Source organism: Nannobrachium achirus, assembly GCF_963921795.1.
Source record: "Nannobrachium achirus genome assembly, chromosome: 6".
Taxonomy (NCBI): Eukaryota; Metazoa; Chordata; class Actinopteri; order Myctophiformes; family Myctophidae; genus Nannobrachium; species Nannobrachium achirus.
The window spans coordinates 16,259,664-16,273,410 of record NC_137815.1 but is presented as its reverse complement, the minus strand read 5'-3'; the positions used below and the strand labels follow the sequence as shown (position 1 = coordinate 16,273,410).

Below are 13,747 nucleotides of genomic sequence, written 5' to 3'. Positions count from 1 at the left end.
CCAATCTGTATGGTAGAGTATGTTAATACGAGTAAGACGCCTCAGGGCGTACATTTCTGCGACCTAAGAACTAATAAGTCTTAGGTCACGTGACTTTGATAGATTTTTTTTTGATAATCTTTTTCAGATTGTCTGTCAGTCATTTCTACAAGATGCACACCCTTTATTTTGAAATATTTCCTTCAAAATATATTTTTTTCATGAATTTCTGCGACCTAAGAACTTCAATAAGTCTTAGGTCACGTGACTTTGATAGCTAAATCTTTGTTCAGATTGTCAGTCATTTCTACAATATGCACACCTTTTATTTTGAAAGATTTCTTTCAAAATATATTTTTCATGAATTTCTGCAACCTAAGAATTTCAATCAGTCCTAGGTCACGTGCCTTTGATAGCTAAATCTTTGTTCAGATTGTCTGTCAGTCATTTCTACAAGATGCACACCCTTTATTTTGAAAGATTTCCTTCAAAATGTGTTTTTCATGAATTTCTGCGACCTAAGAACTTCAATAAGTCTTATTGACTCTGGCCAGTGATGTCAAGGTCAAGGTCAAGGTAAACTTTATTGTCCACAGGGGAAGCCACACATAAAACATCAATGACAAAATACATACTAGAAATACATACAGAGGGGGACACAACAATACACAAGTGCACAGACGTAGTTAATCTAATCTCACAGTCAGTGCTGTTTCAGAGCCTCGTTCAACATTTTAGTTGACACAGGGACAAAGGATGTTTTAGGTTCACTGTACCTTCTGCCAGAGAGCAGAAGTACAAATTCTCCATGAAAAACATGGGTAGGATCACCAACTATTTTTTGAGCCTGTCTTAGTGCGGTCTGCTCATAAACAGACTAAGGGGAGTTGTCTTGCTCCTATGATCTTCCCTGCAGTCTGCACCAATCTCAACAATTTGGACCTCAGTTGCACTGAGAGATTAACAAACCAAACTGTGATGCCAAATCTTTCCAGGCTTTCCAAGAACGCTCGTGCAATACCAACATAAACTTTTGGTCAACACCATGAACCCTCAGACGGCAGAGAAAGTGCAGTCTTTGCTGTAGTTCACTACAGAGACTGTCCACATGTGTATTCCAAGTTAGTGAGTTCTCAATACAAATTCCCATATACTTATATGAGGTGACCTGCGAGATGGTCACCAACACTCATAGGATCGAACACCATCTCCTGTGTCTTTCTAACGTTGAGAACAAGGTGGTTTTCATCACACCATTTAACAAACCTCTGTACGGTACCTCTAAAAGGTAGTCAGCTACATCCCTATATCCTTATCAAGTAGGGCTAATATAGCAGTATCATCAGAGAATGTAATGATGTAGTTATTGGGGTTACCACTTCTACACTCATTTGTGTACAAAGTAAAGAGGACAGGTGAGCTGACACAGCCCTGCATGGGACGCTCCAGTACTTAACGTTCTGGGCTCTTACACAGTGCCATTTACACTGACCCTTTGTGTATGTTCGTTTAAAAAGGAATAATACCACCTGATAATAAGGGGATGGACATTAAGGTCCCTCAACCTCTCTGTGGCTGTATTGTATTAACTCTTATAGTGCCTATCCCGAACTAGTTCGGGATAATTTGGACCGTCCTGGGTGCCTATCCCGAACTAGTTCGGCTTTTAAAAAAAAAAATATATATATATATATTTATTTATTTTTTCGAGCCGGGCCGCAGGCCGTCATCTGTTTACACGGCCCACGAGAGCGTCGCGCCGCCGATATTTACCATCCACTCCAATGCAATCCAGGATCTTTAGAGCTCATTTTCTCTGTTCCATGCATATCCATGAGGTGTGCAAGGTTTAATCATGGCTAAATCGCCGAAAATAGGGCTTCTAAAATGCTTGGTAGCCAATAGCTAACTTCAAGCTAACTTCATCCTGTTCATGACACAAAGGAAAGTGTTCAGGCACGTCATGGCTGTGCACGGCTTGTGCATATACAACGGTTGTCAATGGTGTTTTCTATGGCCATTGGGCGCCCTCTAGTGGTGAAAAGGTGGCACTGAAAGCGTTAAATGCTGAACTGAAATCTACGAGAAGAAGGCGTGCGTAAGCTTTGTTCTTTTTGTTATTGTCCAAGTGTTTCAACAGAAAATAATCCAAGGTTAAAACTGCATCCCCTATACCTCTGTTTCTCCTATAAGCAAACTGAAAAGTATCTAATGAACAACCAACCGCTGCCTTCAGTAAACTGATAATGATTTTTTCAAAACACTTCATAATCACTGAAGTCAAGGCGACTGGGCGGTAGTCATTACTCTCCTTACAGCATGGCTTTTTGGGAACAGGGATTATAATAGAGTCCTTCCAGATGGACGGAACAGTACATGAGTCCAGTGATTTTTCGTAGATGGGACACCAAGCCTCTGCCAGCTCCTGGCTGCATGAATGCAGCAACCGGCCACATATTCCGTCTGGACCCGAGGCCTTCCGGGGACATGTGCGAGCAAACATCCTCTGAACATCATGTTGATCCACAGTGATTCCCAGATCACTGTGTGTGGGTACAGACAGACTCAAGAGCAGCTTTTTGTTCATGCAAGATGTATTATGATGATGATGTATATCGGACCAGTTACCCATAATTATATGGAGATCCATGTACTGTATGTATATAGTACATCCCATTTATGGCCATACATGGAGATCCCTGTCTGAACCAGCCACACATATATGGGCTGTCTTCCTCCATATATGGGCATTCCCATATGAGGTCCTGTTAGATATGGGCTTAATATTGATGACATCAGGGATCTCCATATATGGGCATAAAAGGGATTCTGTTAGAGTGGTTCCCATGACATCACAACATACAAAATATTTTATGCCTATACATGGAGATCCCTATCTGAACCAGCCATACAGATATGGGCCATGTCTTGGCCAACTCGACAGTGATATACCAGTGTATCGATAACATCAGGGATCTTCATATATGGGCATAAAAAGGATTCTGGGGAATACCCATATATGGACTTTTACATAGGTGATGTCACCTGTGATGTCACCTGTGATGTCACAGTGATGTGTCAAGGGAACCAACCCATAGACTGTAAAAATGTGCACACACACAGAGACAAGCTGTGACATTTCTAATGGTGAACTGCGACCTTCGGTCACAACAATATAACTTATACAATAGAGGGCATGCGTATGCATGAAGAGAATGGCAAATCAAGTGGCAATGTGAGTGGCAAAGTGATTTTAATGTTTAACTTCCGGGTATGATGATGATGTCACACGCCTGTCTATTGAGGTATTGGTATTTAGTCTCCCTGCTCTTCTGTTGAGACATTTAGATCGTGTCAAAGGTCGACATGTCTCACCTAGACACAGGATCTGACCCAGATGACTAGCTCTATTAGCTCAATGGTAAAACAAAATTCAGCACAGGAAACCGGGTTAAAATCCGGGTTGGAAGAGGAAAGTTTAACAGTGCAGCATTAAGTGACGTAAAGGGCTTTAGATAATTTAATACAAATACAAAATAAATCTCAACTAGAAGAAGTGCTCTTCCGAGCACAGGTCTCCACCAGCCACGCGTCCTGGTGGTGCTATAATAGGCCAATGTAAAAAGGGTGGCATGTGTTCTTCACCAATCTTAGACCTTTCATGGCGCCACCATGAGGCTGATTTGAACATTTTGTAGTGTAATTTCTTCCTTGGCCTTTTGCGAATGTGCGTGCACAATTTCATTACAATTCAGGCTTTTGCAAATCCCGCCCCATTCTGCCCTGTTACTATGATGGGACATTAACCCTGGGCAGATTGTTTTTATAGTGGCAGTGAATGGGATTTTTTTTTTCTTTCATAGCCTCATTATTGCAATTTAAAGTACCAAAGGAAAAACATCTAGGTGATATTAATAAAAAGGGAAGACAAAGGTACAGTAGTTACATTGCAAAACAGGGGGTTTCACCAAAAATATATGTTTTAATTTGTTTAATCCCAGTGGGACAGAATCACTATTGCAGATTCTTTTATAGTGGAAGTGGATGGGATTTTTTTTTCCTTCATAGCCTCATTACAGCTATATAAAGTACCGAAAAAAACACATCTACGTGATATTAATAAAAAGGGAAGAAAAAGGTACAGTAATTACATAGCAAAACAGTAATTTTCCCCCGAAAATATATGTTTTAATTAGTTTAATCCTCTGGATCAGAGAGAGAATAGAAATCGCGCATTGCATCTTGGGTAGGAAGAGGAGAACTATAATCTGTTCTCCTCCATGTTCTCCTCACACAATAGGCTGGCTTTTCGTAATTCTGCCCATTTAAAATATATGTACCCAAACGTAACAAGTTAGACCATTGATAAGGTCCATGTGAACTAGTCTGTTGAAGCTTATTCATTACAATGATCGCAAACGCTATGGTCGCGAGCGGCCTGGCCGTGCTCCGCAGTGCGGACAGCCGGTGAAAGACGGCTCCCACTTTCTCCGACTGCAGAACTCCACCCCCCCTTGCAAAAAGTGAATGTATTTTTCTGGTTGGCCAGTCAGGGAGTCTCAGGGACCAATCAGAAGGCTGACAAACGGTGAATTGCACGCTGTGTTTGATTTGAGGCATTTTGTTTGAAACGGATCAATCCTGCAAAGTTTGGAGGCCAATCTTAGCCAATCAGGATTGAATATTTAATACGGGACAGATCCGTCTTGATCATATGACTGTAGAGATACTGTGTACTGATTTGTGTTAATTTTGGGTAAAATCTGAAGGAGTAATATCCAAAAATGTGTCTTACATAAGTCGGCCTCCTGGTGGCGCTATAAAAGGCTGATGTGAAAAATACAAGGAAAGGGTTTTTCCTTGGCCTATAGGGAGTGTGCTTACAAAGTTTGAAACTGATCGGTGGAGTTAGAGGTAAAATCACAAATAGTTATAGTGCCACCATGAGGCTGATTTCAAAAATTTGAAGTGGCATTTCTTCCTCGGCCTAGTGGGAACTTGCGCGATTTCATGTTAATTGCACTCTGTGTTTGTGATTTGAGGCATTTTGTCCAAAACGGACCAATCTTACACACTTTGAAAGCCAATCTCAGCCAATCAGGATGGAATATGGACAATCAGACAGATCCATGTCGATCACATGACTGTAGAGACACTGTCTACCGATTTGCGTGATTTTTGGACAAAATCTGTAGGAGTACTGGCCAAAAGGTAGTTTTGCACAAATTGGCCTCCTGGTGGCGCTAGAACAGGCCCATGTGAAAAATGTGGGGCAAAGGTTCTGAATTGGCATCCAGAGAGTGCGCTTACAAAGTTTGAAACTGATCGGTGCACTTATAGGTAAAACCACAAATCGGCCTGTTATAGCGCCACCATGAGGCTGATTTCTGAATGAGTCTCCCAACACATACAGATGCTTATAGGGACCCCTTGCTTCTCCCAACACATACATATGCTTGGTAGGGACCCCTTGCTTCTACCAACACATACAGATGCTTGGTAGGGACCCTTCATTCATTGCGTGCAGCAATAGCACCCAGCTGCAGACTAACCTGCCACAAACAAACGCACGTCCAGGAAGAAAACAATAGCCTATACTAAAGTCAGATTAACATACAGTACACAAGTTTTACCAGTTATATTTTCTCATGAAGTGCTCCTAAATTATTCCCGTGGGTTTGTGTAGGTCAGTGCAATCCGTTCTGTTTTTGTTTCAGTGTTTGTGACACGGAAGCGAGTGGGTGGGACGTTCGCGAACGAATCGAGTCTGTTGAACGACTCTTTGAAATGAACGATATGATTCGGTTCACAGTAGGGAGCCGTTCCTTTCTAATGAACAGTGGTGGGAAAGGTACTACATGTCTTTACTTAGGTAAACATATCAATACTGCAATCAAGTTTGGAATGTTATTAATGTACTAGAGTAAAAGTAAAATAGTATTGGTTTCAAAATGTACTTAAAGTAGCCTACCAATATTAGAACGTACTCATTATGCAGAATGTCCTGTTTCACAGGTTTTCCAATGAGTAAAATGTAGAAAAATCATTTGCAAATAGCCGATCTACAAGCTCACAATGCATCGCAACGTGACACATTGTGAGCTTGTAGATCACCTATTTTCAAATGCCAGAAATGTATCCAATGGCCAAAATGTATAGGCCTATATGGGTGGAAGTGATTTACAATCATAATCAAAATCTACAAAGTAACCAGTAACTAAAATGAGACAGTCTTTTGAACGGCTCTTTGAAAGGAACGGATCTCAGAGATCCGGTTCACTTCAAAGAACCATAAATCCCATCTCTATCTAGCAGCCAGACACCGATGCGCGCCGCCATGGCAGCTTGCCAAGTCTGCTGCGTTAGTAACCTGTTGCTAACTTGGCATTGGACAAGGACGGCTTTAGGAGGGGCATAGCGATCGGTCAATTACAGTACATTAAGTGTGGAGGTTCCAGGTGGTCGGCAGCTAAATGATGGAGAGTTGCTAACCAACCAAATGGACCCTTAGGGCCTCCACAGACTACAAGAGTTTGTGCATGACCAGATTTCATGATGGGTCGCTAGCCCGCTGTGCGCTGATTTTCAAACATGTTCGATATTTTCTACCGTCGGGTGGGTCGTAAAAAGGGTTGTAAAAAAGCCTATTAACATATCAGCCAGGCACTTTAACACTACGCGTCGTGACTCTCGTCAGCAATCTTGCGAGCAATCTTGCTCCTCAAATGCTGCAACATTGCGCACAAACTCTGTGGAGGCCCTTAGAGAACTTTAACTCTTGAGTGTGTAAAATGAAACCTGTCACCTCTCTTTCCAATATGGTACCAACATCGATACGGCATGCATGGAATAGTGTGGGGGGAAAGTTTTGGGTCTGAGAGGCTAAACCTCACCAAATGGTGGTCCGTGGCTCAAATGCAGAACAAAATAATGATGGACTTTGATATGAAAAAGGGCTGTATATTTATGTCTAGTAGGGATGAGCGTGCCCACTCTGTGCAGTCTAGCTCTGTGCTCTCACAGTCTCTCAGTGCGCTGTGTCGTCCTGGGCCGTTCCCATGGGAACGGTCTGCTGTAGGTCCAGAGACGCTCCCTCTGTAACCTCCTCAGGGGCGTCAATTGGGTATGGCAGGGGTATGCAGCTGCCAAACCCTGGGTCCAGGGGGGAGAATAAAAGTTACTTTTAAATATAAATCCATGAATGTCTCTTTGTCTATCTGTGCTGGTTATGTTGTTAAATTACATTAAAATAACTACAAATGCAAAATTTAAAGTTGTACCATGTAACTTTTTTTATAAAACAAATCTTAAAATTGTCCTCTCTTAAATCGCTAAAGTTTTAGAACACCCACTCCTTTATTTTCAGCTTCTGAAGCCTTCTCTTTATATGTTTTCTATGATCCTGACCGGGGTCCGGTTTTCGCGCAAAAATTACGTCATCATACACTACCGGCCAATCACAGCGAGGGTTATACACTGCCGGCCAATCACAGCGCATCTTGAAGTGGGGTCGCTAGCTATCACAATAGGGCGGCCATATTTGTAGGCGCCCGTGTGTCTCTATCTATACTCGGGTGAAACACTCTGTTTCTCCGGAATGCCTGAACGCACAGGAACCAGGGACCCCTCTAAAGATAGATCTCGGCGAGGTGGAGGCAGACGTGGGGGTGACGCGGGGGTGTGAGGCCCGGTCCGCGGCGAAAAACGGCTGAAAGACGCGGACGCTACTGACCACTAGTTGAGCAACTTACACAGTATAGCTTTAACAAAATGTTCACTTTAACAAGGTAGGCTATTATAATTATATTCTCTACACTTTTATTCTCCCCATCTTGACAAAATGGTAGCCTATATTCCCAGGTTCTGCAGGTCAGCTGCATAGGTGCAATTCATTATTGCTAATTGTGGTACGTTTACTATTTTCTGCCAAGTTTAGCTGCACTTGAACAAACCGTAGAAATGGGGGAAAAATAGAATGTACTTCTTAAAAGTAAATAAATGTATGCCTGTTGCTAAGGTATGGCAACATGACTGGTGTCTTGCAGGCGCGCCTTCGCGCGTGTGCAAGACACCAGTCATGTTGCCATACCTTAGCTTTTTCTGAACTGACGCCACTGAACCTCCCCTCCCCGCTCTCCCACATCACAGCCCTCCACTCACATTAAGTTACTGGCACAGGGCCGCCGCCAGAATGAAGACGTATCCTCTGACATAAGAGTAACCCAAGACAAGAGGTCAGGCTAAAATGGGATAAAAATATGAATGTGCTTTTGGACCCAAAACAAGTAAGTAGTTCTAGATGAGAAGATGATACTGACTATCTTCACACAATGTTGCTATATGTTGCTGTCCTTATAGCACCGTTACTATGATTTAGATTTGTTATGTTATTTAGATATAGACACTGGTTATGCTATTTAGATATAGGCCTAACTGTGGGCCTACTGTATGTGCACATTTTGTTATTTAGATGAAAAGTCAGTGGTTCTCAACCTTTTTAAGCCACAACCCCTCATATTTCAACCGGGGACCCCCAACCCTGAGAAGCACTTTGAATTGTAGGAGTTGAGGCATTGCATTTAGCTTGAATACATAATTATACAGAATGAACATCTGAAACTGGAAATGATAAAATACAAAAAATAAGCAGACAAAATTGGAAGTGGAACACTAATAAATGATACACGGGGACATGTCAGTTATGTTAGATAGTTATTGTTAGATTCTATTTACATAGGTGCTAGTTTTGATGTCTATTTGCTATACTAGTAAATTGTATTGTTTTCTTAGCAATGACATGAGCACTTATCCAATAATTGTTGGTTGATTTAAAGGTTCATGTGCCAACCTTGCTTCGTAAGTTGCTCTGGATCAGAGCGTAATTGTGAATATAGTCAGTAAGTTGAGACAGTATGTTTTAGTTATAGAGCAATTCTCCATTTACCGGTATTAAAATATAAACCAGTAAGACTCCCTAAATCAGGAGATAAGCGACCGTCAGGTCGCATACACAAACTTTGGAAGGCAATGGTAGCCAATCAGGAGGGAATATGGGACATGGGACAGATGCATTTTGATGACATGACTGTAGTGTGCCGGTTTGCGTGATTTTAGGGCCAAATCTGTAGGAGCAGTGTCCAAAAATGTATCTTGCAAGAATCTGCCTCATGCTGGCACTAGAAGGGGGCCATGTGCGAAATGGGGGGTGGGTGTTGTGGTCTGGCAGCCAAGGAGTGTGTGTGCAAAGTTTGACATGGATCGGGGCAACGGTAGCGGAGATATGAGTAGGGGAACGTGACGGACACTCACTAGTACCTCCAGCGACTGTCAGTCTGACTGACTGACTGACAGTCGCTGGAGGTACTAGTGAGTGTTTTGCTGTGCTTTTGTTGGAGAAAACATCAGTAGAGAGAACAATGACCATACAAGGCTTCTGGACACAAACAGCAGCCAGGACAGCAGATTACAAGACTCTCTCTCTCTCTCTCTCTCTCTCTCTCTCTCTCTCTCTCTCTCTCTCTCTCTCTCTCTCTCTCTCTCTCTCTCTCTCTCTCTCTCTCTCTCTCTCTCTCTCTCTCTCTCTCTCCAATGACAGAATTCAGGTTGAAAATCCATCCAAAATGCATTTGCTCTGTGAATGAAGTTCTGCCCCTCTGAACTTTCTGCCCTGTCACTTTCTCTCTGTCATGTCTGTCTTTTCTCCCAGTCAGCCTATCTCACACTGTCTGTCTGTCTGTCTGTCTGTCTGTCTGTCTGTCTGTCTGTCTGTCTGTCTGTCTGTCTGTCGTTGACTCTGCCAATCTTCCCTATACTGCAGGGTTCTTCAACGTTTTGAGGCCAAGGACCCCTTAGCTGAGAGAGAGATGAAGCAGGGACCCCCACAACCTGTTCATACGTAGATTCCATATAGTTTCATTGTTTGACAGCACAATCATCAGTCTATTTGTCAAATTGTGTTTTCAGAACCATTTGAACCGTCAATACTTAATAAACTTGGCCTTTCACTCTGTACTTAGTCTGCTCTTTTCTCCTCTACACCAAAACTCTTTGACAAAAATAGCTACAGCCCCCTGTAGTGAATCTGAGGACCCCCTAGGGGTCCCGGACCCCCTGTTGAAGACCTCTGCTATACTGACTCGTCTCTCTCTCTCTCCCTCTCTATGACTCAGACTCTGACTCCATCTGTCTCTCTTCCTATAATAACCTCTGTCTGTATTTCTTTCATTGACTCATCTCAACTCTCTCTCTCTCTCTCTTTCTAATTCCACCCTGCAGTTCCTTTCCTTTCCCTCGTCGCTCCCTTCTGGTTTCCTTCTGTCTCTCCCTCTTTTCTTCTCAGCCCACACAGTGTTCTAATGGACCTCCCTCTGACTCCCCCCCCCCCCCCCCCCCCCCCACACACACACACACACACACACACACACACACACACACACACACACACACACACACACACACAACACGCACACTCTCCTCTAATTCCTCCCTCTCTCCGCCGCCCCGGCCCCCCTCAGATAAGAAGGGGGCCGAAGCATTTCTCTCGGCCACTTCTGAAACCAGAGCCACCGAACAGGGCAGGATGGAAGGGGAAAAAACGGACGTACACTCTTCTCCTCTGCTAATTTCACTCTTCCCTTCTTCTTCTCTGGACCTTTGAAGACCAAGTGGGCACATTTTTGGGAGGGATCTACCCTTTTTTAATTCCTTATCCTCCAATTTCATTCTGTCACACTTTTATCTCACATTATTTTTTACTTTTCCCTTATTTCCTGAACTTCTTCACTTTGTGGGATATATTGGACATCAGAAGCCATTTGCCTCTCTCTGTCTCTCTCTTAGTCCCTCTCCCCCATCTTTCTCTCTCTCTGTCCCCCTTCCTTCCACATCTGCTGCTTGTCTCTCATTCCGACCAACTCCTCCATCCAAAGTGCGTCTGCACTCTCGTGTCGCAGCGTGTCTGCAATTAGGACCAGAGGGACTTCAAAGGGAACTGGCTTTTTTTCCACAAAGAGCACAGGGCTCCCCATGCATCCAAGAATCACTGTTTGAAGGAACTACGAGATTCAGGAGGAAAACATTAAATCGTCTCCCTCTCACCGTCCCTACCAGAGCTACAATGTCTGTCCTCTTTAGGAGAGAGTGAGGGAGGAGAGGACACAGGGGGGAGAGTCATTTCAGTGCAAGACCACCGCTGTTGCAGACTGCAGGTGTTTCTGCCCAGGTCCGACTGTCATCGAAAGACAGAGGTCGCTCTCCATCCAGGAGTGCTTGAAACTCAGCAGAGCGTCTCAGAGCCACAAGTCTCTGAGACGACTGAACTGCAAACTCTGAGCTATAACGTGTTTTATCTGAATGTGACCGAATGAACTTCTACCCCAACCTCTGGGAAGGACATCTCAGACCGAGAACCATGACACGCTTCCAAGCCAGCCGCGGCGGGCTTCTCCTGCTCCTGGTCCTCCTGCTCATCGGGACTCTGTGGGATCTCACCGAGGCGGCAGGTGTCTCCAGCGGAGAGCAGAGAGGAGGAGGAGGAGGAGTTGGACGAAGCCAGAGAAGAGGAGGAGGAGGAGGAGGCGCGGAGAAGCGACGGAGGCTGCACCGCGTCCAGAACGGCCAGTGCAGCTACACCTTCATCCTCCCGGAGGTGGACGGATGCAGTGGCGGAGCGGCGGCGGCGGGGCCGCAGCCGGGGCCGTACGGCGTGGGCCCTGGGGGGGCCCCCCGGGGCCCCAGCGTGGTGCAGAGGGACGCGCCGCCCACCCTGGACAGCGAGTGGTCCGCCCAGAAGCTGCAGAACCTGGAGAACGCCATGGAGAACAACACGCAGTGGCTGCACAAGGTAAGGACAAGGGACAGTAAATAGATATTTGAGTGTTTCTCAAACGTGGGGAAATCTCGATATTTCTACGTTTCATTATTTCGACTAAGGGTTAGGGTTAGGGTTTGGGTTAGGTTTTCATGTCAAGGACCCCCAATTTGATATGTATTCGCCTTCCCCCCATCTGAAAATGTTTTGTGCCAGGGACCAGAGAAGATTTGTGTTTAAAAGCAAAGATTTTCAAGATCTTTCACAATGTCCAATGATACGTATGATTGGATAAAGTGGTTAAAATAGTGATTGTGATGCTATAGTAACTACTTTTGCTGGGGAACCCCCTGGAACCCCCTCAAGGACCACTGGGGGTCCCCGGACCCCACTTTGAGAACCACCGATATAGATTGCTGCATGGCCTTGCAGTCCACGGGGCATGCGGTCCGGGCGCCTGCCACGTGGACTCTGGTCACTGGTGCCTGGCAGCGTGTCGCGGGTTCGAGTCCCGATCCTGACAACGAGCTTTGCTGTAGAGGGGAAAAAAAAGTACAGAGTAAAAGGTTTATTAAGTATTGACAGTTCAAGTGGTTAAATATTTGAAAACACAAATTGACATGAATCCAAAATACACTGATGATTCTACTGTTAAACAATGAAACTATATGGAATCTATATGAACAGGTTGTGGGGGTCCCTAGCCTGCTTCATCTCTCTCTCAACTAAGGGGTCCTTGGCCTGAAAACTTTGAAGACCCCTGTTGTATAATATGATTGAAGAAATAATGGAACAAAGGAAGAGAATAATGGAAGGTGTTTTGAAGGTGTTCGGGACAGAGGCTAAAACGGTGTGGGTGTGTTTGTGTGGAGCGTGGTGGGTGGGTGCAGGGTGTCTGCGGTGGCATCCATAGTGCTTCGTCAGCATGGTGGAAATATCGTGTGCATGTGTGTGCATGCGTGTGTCTGTGGCTTTCATGCATGTGTCAATATCATGGAAGTATACTGCTTTGATCTTCTGTACATTGTTGGTGGTAGTCATGCGTGTAAATGGCGTGTGTGTGTGTGTGTGTGTGTGTGTGTGTGTGTGTGTGTGTGTGTGTGTGTGTGTGTGTGTGTGTGTGTGTGTGTGTGCGCGTGTGCGTGTGCACGTGTGCGTGTGTTGCTGGTACTGTAGTGGTGGTACACTATTCAGTATGTGTGCATTCATTCTCACATGTGTGTGTTGGCACATGCATGCCAGCTGTGTGTAAGTGGTATTATATCAGTGGTTCTCAACCTTTTCAGGCCGCACCCCCAAAATAATCATATTTTAACTGGGGACCCCCCCCCCCCATGCACCCTGACAAGCACTAGAGTTGAGGCATTACATGATTAAAGTCCTTAAATTGCCACTTTAGAAATGTGCCAGATACCCTCTGTACACTTAAACTTTATGTTGGTTTGTTTACTGTTGAGTGAGAAACAATGTCCCCTGGGGGTCCCGACTCTCAGGTTGAGAACCACTGCTGTAGTGGTGGTACACGTGTGCATTCAGTCCCACATGTGTGTTGGCACATGCATGCCAGCTGTGTGTGGTATTATATGACTTGGTAATGAGTGGTCATGAGTGATCGCTTAATTGCATTCCAGTATACCTTCCCCGATAGATGATTAACTTACATTTATCGGTTGCTAATCATTCTACTCTAGTAGAAGTATTATCCTTTTGTTGTTAATCTTTTTTATTTTATTGTTCCTTTTTTTCTTTTTCTTTTTTGTGTCAGTTGTTCCTACAGTTATAGCTCTCTTAAATTCAAATTGTTTTGTTTTAGCTTAATCCTTAAACAAAGAGTCAGTCAAAGTGGGTTAATATATGTTTTATAATATAATCATTTATATCTGCATAGTAACTAAAGTTGTCAAATAATTGTAGTGGAGTAAAAGTACAATATTTGCCTCTGGAATGTAGTGGTGTAAA

At 44.1% G+C, this 13,747-nt stretch overlaps 1 protein-coding gene across 1 annotated transcript in view; it reads left to right on the top strand.

Moving 5' to 3' along the window:
• Positions 1 to 11,389: 11,389 nt before the first annotated feature.
• angpt4 (angiopoietin 4) overlaps positions 11,390 to 13,747 on the top strand; it is a gene marked incomplete at both ends in the record, with an annotated part of 155,909 nt that continues 153,551 nt past the window's right edge. The window contains one exon of the mRNA XM_080727957.1: positions 11,390 to 11,821. Coding sequence (XP_080584083.1) covers positions 11,390 to 11,821 — 432 coding nt within the window. The remainder of the gene's footprint in view (positions 11,822 to 13,747) is intronic.